Raw genomic sequence first — 17,707 nt, 5'->3', positions numbered from 1 at the left:
AGCAATGCTGCTGAAAATTAGAGGTGGCAGCTGCATCTTCTTGGCCTTCCTAAAGGAAGGAGAAACTTTGCCCTGCAAGTCCTGTAGGTTTTTAACTTTTATATGCTACTTATTTTTGACTATGTTTATTTTGACTTGTAAGCTGTCTTCAGTCCTAAACTAAGAAAAAGGAGAGATATAAATACATATGAAAGTAATGATGGTGATGTTTCTGGCAGGTGCTGGAGTTGCTGCAGAATTTCATTGACATCATAGGCCATGAAACTTCAGTAGTGTATTATCATTTACAGTACTATAAAAGAGGAATACTGGCCTGCCTTATAGCATTTATGTAATAATTCCTCAAACAGTGGGTGTGCATTGCTTAGGAAAATCCCTTGGAGTGATGGTAACATTATGGCAACTAATTAAGATTCATATTTTATTTTCAGACATGATAAGGGGTGGGGGAGGAAGGGAGGAACTGAATAGATTTCCATCACATCACCCTTCCCTTATGTATCATGGCCCCCAATTATTTTCTAGTTGAAAATGAAAACCACTGTGACTTTGTAAAGTTGCGTGAGATGCTGATAAGAGTGAACATGGAGGATCTAAGGGAGCAAACTCACAGTCGACATTATGAGCTCTATCGACGCTGCAAGCTTGAAGAGATGGGATTCAAAGACACGGACCCAGACAGCAAACCATTCAGGTACAGAAAGGATAAGGAATTTGAAAAACCCATAAAGTTCAGTATATACCTGTCTGTCTTGTAAAGTGCCATAATGGCTGAGGGACTGTGTCCCAGTTAATCCTCTGCTGTCCCACTTTTTCCAGCTGCTTTTAAAATGTCCCAGTTTCTTTCTCCTCCTCTCATTTCCCCCCTTGCCTTGTCCATACTTCAGTTGCTAAAAACTGAGTTTGTAATACAAAAGTAGTTTGCACTGAGTTAACTCAGCAATGAGGAGAGGAGGGGCCAGAATCTTGCCCTTCCCGGTAGGCTCAGGTGAAAGCAAACTGTTGTAGCCTCTTCTGGCTTTCCTCATTAATAACTTTTGCTATCTTGACCACACTCTGATGTTGCTTGGCCACATGTGCCCCACTTTTCATCTATAAAATGTTAGAGAGTATTCATGTTGCTGTAACCTACAGTTTATGGGTAGTCATACTAACCAGTTTTCAAGGTGATTGTGAGGATTACATTTAGATAAATGACATATAATTTGCTGCACAATTGAAAGCATTATATAGAACTTAAGTCCACACATATTGGTGTGCATGCTTCATAGTGAAACAAAATGAAGCTCTGATCCAGGGATGCTCTTTATGAAGCCAGAGTGTTGGTTAACATTCATTTACTCCTTAGTGCTGCCAAGCCTGGGCGAATCTTTGTGCAATTCTTGATTGTGTCAGGAAACAATAGAACTTGCTGTCTGGGATGGAATTTTGCATTCAGAGAAATGTGGCTTCTCTTTTTAAATCAATGCCTGTTTCTCTCTCTTACTGGGACATGCTTTTTCTTGGTGTTTGGGTAATTGGTCATAATAGTCCAGGTTCCAGACTCATTCCACCATAATAAATGAGCAGATGGAACTGCCCATCAATGGTGATGTTCTTTGAACATCAACCCACAAAATCAGCACTTCCACTATGAGTAAAATAACAATAACAGTCTTTGTACAGTTGTTATTAGACACAGATAGTATCCATGTGAGAGTAAAACTCAGTTGATAAATGGAAACCATTCCTAGCCTCTTGTAGTGCCTGAGACCTCGCGAAGTACTGTCCATATGTTTTCAAATTTATCTACTCAACTTTAAGGGAAAGGCAGCTGAGATATGTAAGATTATGAACTCTGCAGCAAAGGTCAAATTCTGTGCTTGCTTAGCAATTCCAGAGATGTAAGGAATGCATACAGCCCTGAATATTTTATTAGTTGTATATGTGTGTCTGTGTGACAGCACTGCAAAAGTTTGTACAAAAGTTACTAGGTCACAATGTGGTTAGCTTTTTTGCTAACCTGCCAACATACACATTCCTTAGATAGTCCATTGGTGACATATTGGTGGCCTGGAAGAGAGAGAAATAACCCTTAATTTACAAACGCTTCTCTGGCTAGTTAGCTATGGATGATTCTTATTCTCCAGCAGGCAGGAGTGTGAGAAGCAGTTTATAAGTCTTCCTTAATTGTATAAAATGCTTTGATATATCCACCTCATCACTACCAGAGGGCCCTTTCACCAAAATATGCTAAAACAACAACAAAGAATCTGTGGAATTACACAAGCGGAGAATCAAGTATTCATATAAAATTGTTGGGTCCCATCTTGTTAAATTGTTCTGGAGCCGCTTTCCGGAACATGATGGCTTCTTGGACTGATCTATTGCAACTACGCTTGGGTTGTTTTATCAGTTTTTTGCACTAAAAAGTGACAGATGCTATTGGGTTCTCATTTTCCACCTACCTTCTCTTGTTTTTTTCCTCCCATCCATGTGGCTGAAGCAGGTTATCTTCACTGTCTGCCAAGCCTGGTCTGGAGCCAATCGCTAGTTCCGTATAGCTGTGGCTGAATCAGCCCATGTCTAATCTGTTCCTTAGGAACATCATAGTTTTAAAAATATCTCCCTTAATGAGGGTTGCTACATTCTTTAATTGGAGAAAGGGCCATCCACATTGTTTTCTGGGAAAGCAAATGGATTGTTGCTATAAATGAACACTTACACTTGGCGTGTCTGTTTCCATTCTGGAAATTAGGCCAACAGTGACCAATCTTGATAGACAGTATGGATACTTAGAGGCCTGTGTCATGGACCAGCAAGGATTGCTTTGAAGTAACGGGAACTTTGAAATGACAGATGAAAAACAAATCAATATCATCCAGAGATCTTTTCTCATTGCCAGTAGTAGCAAATAAAGAAGTTTTACATATCTTTTCTCTCATTTTAACACATGGGGTCAATCACAGAATCACTGAGTTGGAAGAGATCTAAAGGCCCATCCAGTGCAATCCCTGCCATGCAGGAAGACACAATTAAAGCACTTCCGAGAGATGGACATACAGCCTCTGTTTTAAAACCTCCAAAGAAGGACACTTACCACACTCCGAGGCAGCTGTTGAACAGCTCTTATTATCAGGATGTTCTTTTTAGGGAGAATCTCTTTTCCTGTAGTTTGAATCTATTGCTCTGTATCCTAATCTCTGGAGCATCAGAAAACAAGCTTGCTCCATTCTCAATGTGACATTCTTTCATATATTTAAACATAGCTATCATGTCATCACTTAAGCTTCTCTTCCCCAGGCTAAACATACCCAGCTCACTAAGCCACTCCTCATAGGGCATGCTTTCTGCATCTGCATGTTAAATGCAGAAATGCAAAATCTCATTAGATTTTTCCTGGAGGCATTACCTTTGTTTTCCTGTGTGACTCACAAAAACGACACTGCGCTAATGGAGTCGAAGAAAGAGAAGTGTATCTGCAGTTTGCCTCCTATCATATGCTGTCATATGTGCCCCTAAGTAGTATTGTCTGCAATTCAGTATTGCAGTTATGGGTGCTTAACATTCAAATTACGGATCCATAACAGATCTGCATTGATGTACACTAAGTAGTCATGGTTGTGGCACTGTTGTTATGATTATGAATGCCTTTCCAAACTTGGTTTACCAGGATGCTGCTAGGTTGGGTGGAAGAGGTCTGTTTTAGCTGGCAGTTGGGATTCTGGAAGATGAAATTTCTGCCCTCTTCCTGTCAACCAGCCAATGAGGCGGCAACTAGCACTTGTAAGAAGGTCCTGCTTCTGATTTTCGCAGCCTTGTTGGCTAGTGGAAGAGCTTGGAAACATAATCTTCCTGCATCCTGATCACTAGCTAAATGGAGCTTCTTTATCTGATCCAGTGGCTTCCAGGTAAGATACGTTTGGGGAGATCATGCCAGGAGATGCATTTGTAACTATGCAGATGATGTAGAATTCAGGCCATTGTTGTTTAGCAGGGGGCACTGTACTGACAGTTGCTGTTTGGATGTGCTACAGTAAGATGGACCCCCACACTGGCCTTGGTCTGTCATAGTTGCCCTGGGAATCTAAAGCCTGTTTTTCTCAGTATGGCCACTGTGTAGCTATCACTTTAAATTCTTTCGTGGCCTTCTCTAGAGGTTAGTTCAACTTTTCCAAGGTGATACAAATGCTCAACACAAAAAAACCTGAAAAACAGTGAAAGAAAACTGGTTAGGCCTCTTGCTGAGCCACTGTGTGTAAAAACATCTGCTATTAAAGTTGCAGCCTGTTCTCCTTCCAAAGGCACTCAAGAAAGCTGACATGCAGATGGCCTCTTGATGTTATTTTCTTGGATTGTTAAAATGTACTATGTATTTCTAATGTTTCATTATGTAAGCCTCCTTGGTGGTACTGGATGCATACAGATAATTTATCTATTATATATTTAAAGTATTTATCTATCACCTCCCAATCCATAGGATGTGCAACAAGTAAAAACATTTAAAATGATACAGAGATTGCTTTGAACATTTCAATATTATATAAACAACCAGCCAACCCTATAAATTTAGGGTTTTATATAATAGTTTGTCCAAAACTTCATAGTGAAGATAAGGTTGGCTACACCACATCTTCTTAGTGTAAGTCTAACCCTACAATTGTTTTACTACACAAATTTTTGTTGAGCAGTAGCAAGCAGTCACCATATGGTGGTCTGGCCAATGGTAAAAAGCTGGGCAAAGCACATTAGCCCCAGAAGACATTGGAGGGTTGTATTCTCCACTGCTCCCACACATGCGCAAAAAGTAACATTTGTCCCCAAATGCCCCCAAACACTCTCTAGAGACTTTGTGGTCATTTAAAAAAAAAACCCAGCCATTTTAGGTCCATGAGGAGCCCTTTTCAGCAGCACTTTCTGTTCTCTTTCTGTTTCAAAAAAAGGCCTCTCCTGAGCCTAAACTGGCCCAGACGGGACCTTGATATGTGGTGAAGATGCCTAGATAGCATTTTGGATATTTGGGGGGAAATGGTTGGCAATGGCATAAATACCCCATGGACTGCAGTTTTCCCACCTCTGCCATACAGAAAAATTCAGAAGAGGCTCTATTGGATGGATGAAGTGCAAAATGGTGAATGGGATAGAGATGCATAGGACAGAGCCTAAGTTAAGATATTTTTGCCAGAACAGATGGCAGTTTCCAAAGAGGAAGAGAGGAGGTTCAAGAAACCATAGATTAGAATTCTTTCTTCTTGTTGCATTGTGCAAACAGATAGCTCTCCTCACACCCCCACATCTTGCTCTGTGCAAATGAACTTCAGGGTCTTAATCTTTTCAAACCAGACTGGACTCTTCAACAGGCTTATGTTGCTTTCTGACAGGATACAGTACGTGTTCTATAAACTCTGAAACTAAGCCAGATAAGAAAGGCTGGCAAATCATTTCCTTTACAACGGACATGGCAAATAAGGAGCAACTGCAGAAACATGATGCTTTGTTGCTGTCTGGAAAATTTAAGCAAGCTCCTTGGCGAGTCTGGCATGCATCGTTTTGAAGCAAAAACTGAGCCAGCATCAGCAAAGCTGTACAGAAAAATTTCTTGTCTCACTTGGTTGAAGAGGGAAGGGGATGATGAGCTTCTTTTTTATCAAAGAGGAATTTTGATACAAGACTTTGTTTGCTTCCCATCCATTTCCTTAAGATCCCTGTAGCAGTATAGTGCTGAGGGAGGCTAACTGGTGTTTCCATGTGGCAACTGTCCTTGGGAAAAAATGCCATTGTAGTGGAGACCTGTTTATTTATTTTATGTTTTCACTATTCTTCCTGCAAGGGCCAAACATAAGTATATATGGTGGCAGAGCAGATTCATCCCATGCAGGAGGTCCCAGTCTTCACCAGTTAGCAAGAGAGGGAAAGGATCATTTCCTTAAGGTCCAGGAGGTTGCTCAAACCTCTCAGAATTAGTCATAAACAGTCTCAGAATTTGGGGAAGGATAGCATCATGGAATCTTACAGTTGGGTCATAAGGGCAATCTAATCCAACCCCCTACTGTGCAGGTATACACCATTCAGTCCTGAAAGATGTTCATTCAAGCTCTGTTTTAAAACCACTAAAGGAGACTCTAACACTCTCTGGCAGTCCATTTCAATTTCAAACAGCAGCTACAGCATTATGTTGAATCTCTTGTAATTTGAATCTATTGGTTCTTGTTCCCATCTGTGGAGCAGCAGAAAACAAGCTTACTCCATCTTCTACATGACATCCTTTCAGATATTTAAATACAGCTATCATGCTGGAAATCCCTCAATCATGGAGTTGCCATAAGTAAGTTAACAACAAATATAATTCTCAGTCTTCTCTTCTCCAAAGGTGCTTCCTTCCTTTCCCCCCTTGGATTATAGCTCCCAGAATCCAGCACCCAACATACCCACTGGCAATTTTGTCTGGAGGATTCTTAGAGTTTAGGATTCTTTATATTCTTGCAACTCAGCTTGCATTAGAAAAGAGTGTCACTGTCCCAAAGGCATCCAGTAAGCTATATGGCTGAGTAGGAATTTCGAATCCAGATGTTTCAGGCAAGTCTGACACTGAGTGCTATCTCACAGTGGTCCTTATATATTAGACTGTTTACAGTCCATGGATATAGAATAGATAAAGACATGCATGCTAGAAAGCAAGAGAGAGGCTGCAATCCTATTGGTGATTTATACCAGCATTATGGTCTAAGTGTAGGTCACTTTTTCATGTGGAGTGTTGGAACCAGTGGAGGAGGGGACAACGGGAAAAGCTGGCTTCATTAGATAAAACTGTCTTGTGGGTTACTAAGCAGCTTGATAACCAACAGGATGGTTATATCACCTGATGTAGGCAGCTTTTGCTGTTTTAGAGCATTCACAGCCACTGTCTCTCTACCACTTCGTCTCCTCCTACACTTAAAGTTATGCCAGCCAGTAGGGTCTTAGCCAGAGTATACTGAAGCATCTGTTGAAGTTAAATAATGAAGCATGTTTGATAAATCTCAGATTAAGTCACTGCTTTAAAATATATATCTGCAAGTTAATGGCTGCTATTGACCTCTTTGTAGTTGGGGACATGACAGATCATAGAACCATAGATGGAAGGTACCACAGAAATCATCTAGTCCCCACCCCTGCCATACAGGAATACACAACTAAAACACTCCTGAGAAGAGTCCACCACCCTTTAAGACAGTCTATTCTATTGTCAAGCTGCTGTTATGGGCAAGAGGCTCTTCCCAATGTTAGGCAGAATCTGTTTTTTGTCCTTTAAACCCATTAGTTTGTCTTCTAATCTCTGGAGCTTTTTCTATTTTTTTATATGACGTCCCTTAAGATGTTCAGACAGTTCTCCCATTCATATGCTTGTTTAATCTAAGGCACAATCAAAGAGGGGGGAAAAACCTTGATTACACAGGAATTCTTTCTTCCAATTGCTTATGTAAACAGATCAAAGTTTGAAGTTATTGGCTTCAGCGACTTGGCTTAATCACTTTGCCATCTGGCCTAATTGCTTAGGCAGGGATAACAGTTCTTCAGAGTCCCTTGGATTGGAAATGGTAACTGGCATTGCTTATAGATAGGTTAAAAGAAAAGTTGCACAGTGACAACAGGGAATAAATGTTAAACAGCTACTGTGAACTGTCTCGTTTGGAAGCATGAAGTGTAGATAATCAAAATGTTTTAATTAATAGGTTTCAAAAATTTGGAAACACTTCAAGTGCACAGAGTTGCTGAAGGGTCATTCATAAATAACAGTCTTAAGGTTGTACTGTAATACTAAACCATCACTTAGTTTTATGGGCATGAACCAACTTTCTTTTTCACTCCTTCTCATGCCGGGCCATGAGAATGAGATTAAAAGTATCTACTGTTATAAATCACAGTTTGCTGTTTCACCTCAAATGCATTTGCATATGTTTTGGCTATGATTTAATGGGGGGGGGGGGAGTCAGTATCATAAGCCACAGTTTGAATTTAACATTTTTGACTAAACTGTCATACAGTGTACCACAGTTTACCCTGGTTTGGATGAAGCAACAAACCATGGTTAGTTAAAAATGGAAGTAGATGAGTCCAGTCTTTTTGCAATCATACCAGAGGAAGAGATGTTTAGTGTTTCTTCTGAGAGCAGTCTTATTTAATAGGAGCTGTTAATTTAATTTTGTTTTTTAATTTGGCTTTATTATAAGTGGAAGAATTATTCATTTCTCATATTAATGAGGTTTGGATTTCTTTTCCCCCATCCATCACCACTGCCTTTTTGGGGGTTCCTTTGATAACAAGTCTTCAAGAGACCTATGAAGCCAAGAGGAACGAATTCCTGGGTGAGCTCCAGAAGAAAGAGGAAGAAATGAGGCAAATGTTTGTCATGCGGGTGAAGGAGAAGGAAGCTGAGCTCAAAGAAGCAGAAAAAGATGTAAGTGGCTTCCAAGAAACAAAAAGATGGCAATTCAAGGGGTTGGCTGGGACGGTCAGTGGGTCCATAGAAGAGCCTCACTTGAGTAATTTGGGAGCACAAACCATATTGTTAGCTTGATTTTGATTGCCAACATCCTTTGGGCCATTTTGGGTACACACTGCTAGTTCCAAAATCAGGATCATGCACAGCCAAAGCTGAATCTGGAATTGGAGGTGGAGGAAGGATGGTGGAAGGCATAGCTGGGGTTCTGGTTTGAAGTCGTAAGGTAGAAGGTAATGCTCTGTTGCTTAAGGATGGGTTGATTGCTAGAACCAATTAACACTACCCAATTACAGTGCTATCATTACATCTTTTTAACTACTGTGATTCCATCCTGAGAATCATGGGCTTAGTAGTTTGGTGAGGCACTAGGCCATTCTGCCTGAGAATTCTAAATTCCTCTCTCAAAACCGCTAGTCCCAGGATTCCATAGGACTGACCCATTGCAGCTAAAGTGGAATAATAGAGCTATAATTCTATAGTGTGAATTGTCCCTTTGTATTTATTCCAAGTCAATCCATATTCTTTGAACAGTTTGCCAATCTAAGGGTTGATTTTACACACTCATTGCTTTTGTTGTAGAACAGGACCTAAACACACAGAAATTCTAGGCCTTATCTGCACTGACCAGGATATTCTAGGCTGGCTGCAGAGCTGTTGCAACTTCCCCTCATCAGCTGGCCCTTTGGTTCCGCTTTGCAGTGGTTGTCTGCATGAGCATTGGGCTGAAATGTCCGGCCCATCTGCCACCACTGCAGATCACTTGTTTCTGAGATCAGAACAAAGCACTCATCATTGGTGACATAGATGGACACCTTGTTCCGACTTCAGAGCAAGTGACTGGGGACAGTGGCAGATGCACCAAGGGATTCGCAGTGGGACACCCATGCAGTCAGCCATCATGATGTGGAAATGGAGGGCTCTTGATCTAAGATCCAGAATATGAGGTAGGTTATTTTATTTCATTGCTAGACACCAGTTCTGGTGCTGAACTTATTGGATGTTGCCAGACTGCTTACAACAGAACCAAGATTGTGGTCATGTGTCATCCAAATAGGACGATGCCAGAATGGAGTTGAGCTAGTCTTATTGACCTGTGCAGATAAGGTCCTAGTTGCTGACTGGTCTAGTACTTCTTTCCATAGGCCACGGGGTTCCCAATTCAAATTATGAGTGCCCCCTTTCTTTCTTTAATCCCCTACTCCAATTTTGCCTTAGAATTTTCTCTTGTCAATTGATTTTTCTTTTCCTTGCTGAACTTTGCCACCCTTCTGTCTGGGCAGCTTCATGAAAAGTTTGACCACCTAAAGAGAACTCACCAAGAAGAAAAGAAGAAGGTAGAGGACAAGAAAAAGGAACTTGAGGAGGAATTGAACAACTTCCAGAAGAAGAAAGCAGCAGCTCAGCTATTACAGTCACAAGGCCAACAGGCAGGCTCTCAACAAACCAAGAAAGACAAGGACAAGAAAAAGTAAGCTGTTGACCCAGGTTGAGCTCTGTGGGCTTCTGTTCCAGTATTCTGTCTTCTGTTGCATGTCTGTATTTGCTTCTTTTCATTGTCAGACTGGAAACTGGGCTTCCTTCCCCTGCCACTTTTAAAATCCAGCCTGAAGTTAAAATATATATGTTTTTCTAGGAGACAAGAAGGATGGGGGGAATGGGAAATATGACTTTGATTTTATTTTTTTATACATAGGGTACCTTAATAATACTTTGCAAAACTGACAAAATTGTTCAAAGAAGCAAAAGGGGCAATCGGGAGGCAGAAACTAAAAGTGTGATATCTAAAAACTGCCTGAACTGACTTTGTAGAAAACCTACATCAAGTTCTCATTGTCTTTTTCAGTGATGTTTTAAAAGTCTGTTTTTTTCCTGCAAAACCCAAGCCTTGATGCGTGGTGCAGATGCTGGATTATGTTAACTGTAGTTAAAGAATCAGTACTAGGCCCTCTAATTGTGCTACAGGGTTCCCATTGTCGAGTTAGGAAAACCTCCAGGCTTACTGCAGCTAAGGGGCAAAAGGCAATTTTTGCTGGAGAGAGACAAGAAAGGGAGGCAACACAAGTCTCCCATGGCTGAATCCCTTAACTATATTTGACATCCCAGTTAATACAACGTTCATGCCAGTCGGATGTAATTTCAGCACAGACTGTCTTAGTGCCAAATGTGACTGGCTGGAAGAGTGAATGTTACAGATTCTAGTTCTTCTAGTTAACGTTGTGAATTTATCTATTTAGTGCCAATATCATATTTTATGCTAGCCAAATAATAATTGCTCTGGATGTGCTTCTATAGTATTGTGACACCAGTTGAGGGAGGAAAAAAAATCTAACTTTCTGGCATCAGTGCAATATGATCAACACATTTGCCCCTGGTGATTGTGAAAGTGGAGAGACCTTGGAAAGTAAATCTAGCTGTCTACCATTGCTGGCAATGGGAGTACCATACATGTCTGGGCCTCTCATATTCTACATGGATCTCTCAGTAGTTTTGAAAATAGAATGTCCCTGGACAACCTTTTCTGTATGTAATTGTGGGGTTTTAGAAAGCATTAGGAGCATTCCTGTGATGTTGGCTTTGGAGAAGAAGATCAATGTTTTCATGGCTCTGCTCTGAACAGGTGTCCAGTAGTCTACAGCATGACTTCTGAATTGTTTCTCTTATATATTATTCCTGAAATCTATATGTGTTAAACTTGGTGGCTACTAAGACTTGTGTCTGTTTCCTTATGATTTTACACATGCCTACAATATTGCAGGCACTGTACCTGCAGGATACACTGCCATGACTGGGGTGTTGGCAAGAATGAAAAAGAGGCATATTTGCCATGTAAAAAATTGATCAATTGATTGAGCTCTTTGGCCATTTCCCCAGTTCCTTTTGGGGGACAAATTGGGATGCTCATTGAGCTCACTATCAAGGGTCTCAAAAAAGGTAAACTGCAAAGGATAAATCCATCTGTCTACTTCTGGGTAAATATTGCTTTATTTTTATTGTATTTTTAAAAAATAGTGCTTTGAGGGCTCTAGTAGGCAGGAAAGTGATTTATAAATATTTGCAATAAGTAAATGTCTAGGTATGCACATTTACCCTTCGCATGTTACCTTTCTAAAGACATAATGACATTAGTGTGATTTGCAGGAGCAGTCTCATATTTTAAGAATGTAACATGGTATGTGGTTGCTAGAAAGGTACCTTCTTTATACCAAATGTCACTTTGTTGAGCAGTGGTAGCTATTGGACAAGCAGCACCTAATTAAAAGAGGTGCTTCTTCTTCCAGATTATAGAGGTACCATTGGCAATTTGGTGCAACGGCTTTTCATGCTGATGCTGCTAGGCTGTCTAGACTAGCATCATTTGGAGCAGGGATCACTTCCTTGCAATGTCTGTCTGTAACATTGGTGGTGTTCAGAGACATAACCATGTTAGTCTGGAAAATCAGTATGCAAAGGGATCTTGCAGAACTTTTGAGACCAACTGAAAAATAGAAGTTGGTAGTATGAGCTTTCATAAACTTCATAGATAAATGCCTCTCAGAAATTAGGCTCACGTCTATGAAAGCTCATGCTACCAACTTTGGTTTCAAAGATCTTGCAATATACCTTTGTATACTTACTGGTGTTCCGGTTCAGAGACCAGTTACTCACAAAATACTTGTGATAACCTTTTTCAGTGATGGTTGAATATTTTTTTTAAAATGTGTGTAACACATTGCCAATGGAAGTTGACCCATTAAAGCATATCCTTTGTAGTCTTCTTAGGGCTAGTCTACCCATAAGTGTATTATGTGCATTGATGCAGATTTTCGCACATTTGCACTGATGGTTAATTGTCTTCACTTTCCTGCAAAAATTCACAACTATTCATATCTATTCAACCTCCCGCTGCCAAAAAAGCGCAGCCATCTAAATGCATTGAAGGAAACAGACGGCCATACATGGAAGAATGCTTTCTGTAAAAACAGAAAGCCTTGTTCTGTGGAGTTTAAGGACATTTGGGGGGGGGGAGTTGGAGGGGGCCCACAAAAAGCCCAAACCCCTGCAAATCACATGTGGCCAAATTGGATTCTGTTCAACTAGAATGAGAAGTATTTTGATTGTGTAGACTAGCCCTTAGTAGCCCTAAATACTGGCTAAACTTGGTTCCTTCTGTAACCAAAAATGATTTGTGTGACACATTAAAGACTAACAATTCAGAAAAGGCACAGGCTGTTGTTAATCATCAAGAGCCCCCATTGTTAGATACATTGCTCCTCTTTATATAGAGGGGGGCAAAAAAGCTGTAAAGGAGAGGTGGGATTTTTTTTGTGGCCCAGGGGCTAGCAAAACTCCAATTTGGGAATGGCCTTGTGGGCAGCATTCTAGCAGTGGGAAGCGCTAAGAGTATTAAGGGGGCAAAGCAAAGGAGCTGAATAGAAATCTTAATAATTTGTTGAAAGGCAAAAGATTTCAGGCATGCAAAATCTTCCAAATCACTAGAGCTCTTATTCTATGCAAGACCTTCCAGGGCTACAAACCACAGCTCATTTCAGTCCAGAATCTTTCTCAGATTTGCATCAGTTCTTCTCTCCAGACACTCGTTGGAAATAAGAGCCAAAGAAATTTTGCAGAGCAGATAGGAATCTCTGTGAGACTTGAAGCCCACAGACTCAAGGGGGAAAGTCATATCTTCCTTTTGCTGTGAACACTACAGTCACAAAGTATGAAATGCAAGAGTTACCAGCAAATCCGTCATGTGTTTATGAAATATATATATACACATGCCAAGTTAGGGCAACAGTTCAGAAGAATGCATCTGCTGATGCTCTAGCTCCAGAAAGCTCATTTAATGAGTGTTCATTTTTAAGTTGCCATCAGACTTTTTGTGGCTTTTTCTTCAGCAGACAAAAATAGCTGCCTATCTGCTATAATGTTAATTTTGCCATTTTGTAAAAAGATTGCCAATTTACCATATTGATAGCTTTTCTTTAAGGTAGAGTAGGGAGATGTAAGCTTTATTTTTAATGAAGGATTCATTGAAAGAGTAACTATTTTTGATGAAGTTGTCTTTGATATGGAAGAAATTATTTTTTAAATTTTTTGCTAGTAAAACTGTATCTCCTCTTGACATGGATCAAGATGATTGTTTGACTTCGCCAAGAAGGCCTGCTTCCAGACTCTGTCAAGTCTGCAAATAAAAATATTGACCTTATTTTACATTCCCTATTGACTGTTTTCATGTCAGGCCCCTGTGACTTTTTGGCAAACCTTTTTTTTTTTTTTTAAATTTTGGGTATTATGGATTTGGTGCCAGGCAGTTAGAAGCTGTACTGTGCAAAACGCACTGAAAGAAGTGGAAATTGTACAAGTATGGAATGAAATTCTCTCTCATCTCTCCTTTTCATTTCAGTGGGATTTCAGTGACATACAATCTGTGACAAATTTTGACCCATGCTTTTGAATTTTTGTCTAAAATGGGAGGAGTAGCAGCTTAGCTTTGAGATCACCCCCCCCCCACACACACACACACACTTAGACACATTCCCCAAAGCCCTAACATGTGGGGCTGGTTATGATTCTTCACTGGTGAACGGCAATTACTCTATGCATGCTCAGAAGTACTTCCTTACTCTTACATTGCCTCTTTCAAAGCAGAGCCCTGGCACTGAAAAATCGCTGGGAATGATCCTAGCTCAGCTAAGGCAATGATTGCAACACATTGCTTTCTGCATAGGCACAATTATATTTGTAGAATATAACACCAACATTTAATCAGGAAGCTCCTTCTTTCAAAACAAATGTCATCCTCATTTGACTATAGGTTAGATTTGCATTTTTATTTTCTTGTCTGGGCATGCATGAGTGATGTAACTGTGGATGAATGAAAATGGTCAATAAAGAATTGGATTTCATTTCTAGTGTCCCAAACTGACATCGCCTCCTTGTTATACCTCATGAAGAGGATGGCTATGTTGATGTGACCACTGATGCTGGTCTAATGAAATTTGGGCTATCAAATCAGAAAAAAAAATGCCCTTCCACACATCTTATTTGTATGGCCTCTCCTCCTTCAGCAGCCGCCTTTTCATAGCTTTTTGTGGGTTTTTCAGGCTATGCGGCCGTGTTCTGGAAGAATTTATTCCTGACGTTTTGCCTGCATCTGTGGCTGGCATCTTCAGAGAATGGTGGCATGGAAGTGTGTGGGGTATATATACTGTGTGACTCTTGGTTGGGGGGAAGTGATTTACGTGTTAATCTGTTTGTTGGTCTGCTGGTGAATGGCAAGGCCTCAGAGTGGGAGGATATGTGAGGAGGAGTTGTGTCAATTTAATTAGTGATCCATTATCTACTGGGCGTCTTTTCAAAAGAAGTCTTTTGAAGGGCTGTAGGCATCAAAATACATTTTTTTCCTCAGGAAGTCAATATTGACAGCTTCAGGGAAGAGGCTGAAACATAACCTTAGCCATCTTTGCATCTTTACACAAACAGCATTATTACAGTGACATCCCAGATGTCTTTTCAGGAGAGGAAAACCATGGCTTATCAGGGACAGATGCTCCTCAAAATTGGAACCATGTATTTTTTCCAGATAGGAAGCATTGAGACATATGAGGGGGGTTTTTTAAGGTATTGTGGACACATTCTAGGATACTTTAAAAAGAGGGGATGGGTGGGGTGGGAGAAGTGACTTACATAGAAAGACAGAGAGAAAAATGATACTTTGAAGGTTATTTTTTCAGCTTTTGTAGGTTTGTCAAACCTTTGGAGCATATATATATTATCCTGTTGGTTATCTCTTTTATATGTTTAGAGTTCCCCCATGTGGCTATAACTCTGTCATTACAGTTAACAATATTGGCAATTGCTTTATGAAGGTGGCCAATCATACATGCCTAGGCGGACATATCCCAGCCATCATGCGTGCTACATTGCTATGCCTGTTCTGGGAAGCTGTGATTAGGCACATCTTTCTTGTGCATGTACAGAGTACATACATACACATTGACTGCTGGAGCCAGATCCCAGTGCTGACCGCAGTATCTGAATCCAGACCTGCAGTAACCTGGAGTTCTTGCCATGAATTTCTAGAATTTAGGGAGGTGAGAAATTTGAAGTTGGAATGCTATGAGCAGAAGCTTATATTCTCTTGGCCAGAACCTTAACAAATTACTGGTTTTGACTATACATCCCAGAATCCACCACACACAACATAGGAGTTTCTGGGAGTTATCATCAAGAATTGTCACTTTTCCTGGACCTGCCTATGGCCATCTTAGAGAATATGGCCAGTCTGCTGATATTTACACCCAATCTGGGCAACCTAGAGGTCTCATAGTGCTTGTCATTTACTGGGATTAGTGTCCTTTGCCTCCTGAGGGCTCCCAGGTCTTGCTTCCAAGATTCCAGTATAAATCCTTAGCAGTCTATGATCACTGCAAGCAATTAATTCCACAAAAGAATATTGTTTTCCATAGAGAATGACTTTGCATACAGGCAAGCCCTTTCTCTTAAAATTGCCACTCCGCAGCTGATGAGTCCTCCCAGATGTGTATTTTAAAAATCTTTTACTTGCTATCAAAATTGAGAAAATATACCAGAGCTCAGAAGAGTTACTGTGTTGGACTAATCCCTCAGACAACATGGTTACTGAGAAGTTCTGGGGGTTGTGGCCCAACTAAGTATCTTTTCAAAGCTCTGTGAGTGACAGAGGTACGTAAGCCTAACCTGGATTTCTGCTTGTAAGTTTATTTTATTTTGCACTGTAATGGAATGCTCCAGTTTCCCTCAGTTAAGGATTTAGATTTCTTCTGGTAGCACAGTTGGGATGGCACGACTGCAATGTTATGTAAGCCTTCTTAGCAGACTAACCTCTACAATACTCTCAGCATGACTTCTCTCTTATATACAGCACATGGGAATGCTAATCTGTAGTGGGAAATAGATGGCTGAGCTCTTTGCCTGGTTTGTTCATGACAAAGAAAAATAGAATGCAGAGGCAGACCACCCTTCATTATCCAACATTTGTACAGCGCTTTCCTGGGCATAGCATTTTTCATAGTTTTGGGAGCAGCAGCTTTGCTTGGTAGAAGAACACATATTCTACCAGCAGAATCTTTGAGGCTCAGCCTTCATTTGAAAGGACTCTAACTGGTTTTGAAGAGACAAAGTCTCCACCACCACCACCATTGCTTGAGACCATGGAGAATCACTGCCTTTTTGAGTTAATGATACTAGGCTAAATGGACCACTGGTCTAATTCAATATATTCAATACAACAACATCCACACATCAACTACTCATAAGTTTCTAACCAAAGGAAAAGCCATAGCTCAGTAATCTCACACATACGTTTCTATTTATTTTATATTATTTATTTCATTTATTTATTTATTTCATTTGTATGCTGCCTTTGCATACTGAAAGACATAGTTTCAGTCCCTGGCATCTCCAGGCATCTGCAACCATAGAGAGTTGGTGACAGTCAGCATCAACAGTGCTCAACTATGTGGACCAATGGTTTGACATACCAGCACTTTACCACTGGTAAAGCCTGACGTGCTGACTAAACATCAGGGAATCATCCGCTCGCCTTCAGCGTCCTTGAATTGTTCGGAAAGCAGCCATTTCCCATCAACGCAAAGTTTCCGTTAATGGGAAATGGCTACTCCCCAAATGACTCACTGCTGGAGGCGAGTGAACAATTCCCTGATGTTTAGGGAGTGCACCAGGCTTTCACACACACACTCTCTTCCTAAACATTTTACCCGCGTTTTACCAGCACTTAGCCCACGGTAAGTGCTGGTATGAAAATCTTCTTGGTTTAAGGCAGAATCTGTTGTATGACCCATTCTACCAACATAACTGTTGACTTCTGAATTGCTTCAGTGAGACCAGGATAAAAGTAATGGCAGAAGCAAGGATGGTAAGGGACGCAACAGCACAGGAAGTCCATAGTTCATACCCTTAAAATCAGGTATTGGAAGCATGTGACACTGCAGAGGTTGGATTGCAACCATTGTCAACCCTCACAATTGATAATGCTATTTCACACTAGTGGGAGTTGCATCCAGAAGCCTCTGGAGGACACTTGCAATAAGGTTTGACATATCTCACGTTATGATTCATGGTTTTAGTTAAGTATATGGATTAGGAAGTACCTTTGTTGGGTAGCTAAATGGTTTGCCCATTTTATACAACAGCTGCCGGATTTGGGTTTATGTTTAGGAGGAGAAGGCATTGGGAGATTTGGACTCTGGTAGAAAACTGGAA

General features: G+C 40.6%; 1 protein-coding gene across 4 annotated transcripts in view; it reads left to right on the top strand.

Annotated features, from left to right (window-relative positions):
* The window catches only part of SEPTIN11 (septin 11), a 106,956-nt gene that overhangs the window by 74,395 nt on the left and 14,854 nt on the right, over nucleotides 1-17,707 (top strand). For all 4 annotated transcript variants that reach the window (XM_042468568.1, XM_042468566.1, XM_042468564.1 and 1 more), the window contains exons 7-9: nucleotides 526-694; nucleotides 8,284-8,416; nucleotides 9,742-9,929. In XM_042468568.1, the coding sequence (XP_042324502.1) occupies nucleotides 526-694; nucleotides 8,284-8,416; nucleotides 9,742-9,929 (490 nt within the window). The remainder of the gene's footprint in view (nucleotides 1-525; nucleotides 695-8,283; nucleotides 8,417-9,741; nucleotides 9,930-17,707) is intronic.

Source organism: Sceloporus undulatus, chromosome 5 (assembly GCF_019175285.1).
Source record: "Sceloporus undulatus isolate JIND9_A2432 ecotype Alabama chromosome 5, SceUnd_v1.1, whole genome shotgun sequence".
Classification (NCBI taxonomy): domain Eukaryota; kingdom Metazoa; phylum Chordata; class Lepidosauria; order Squamata; family Phrynosomatidae; genus Sceloporus; species Sceloporus undulatus.
The sequence above is the reverse complement of the archived record's forward strand: the minus strand, read 5'-3'. Positions and strand labels throughout refer to the sequence as shown.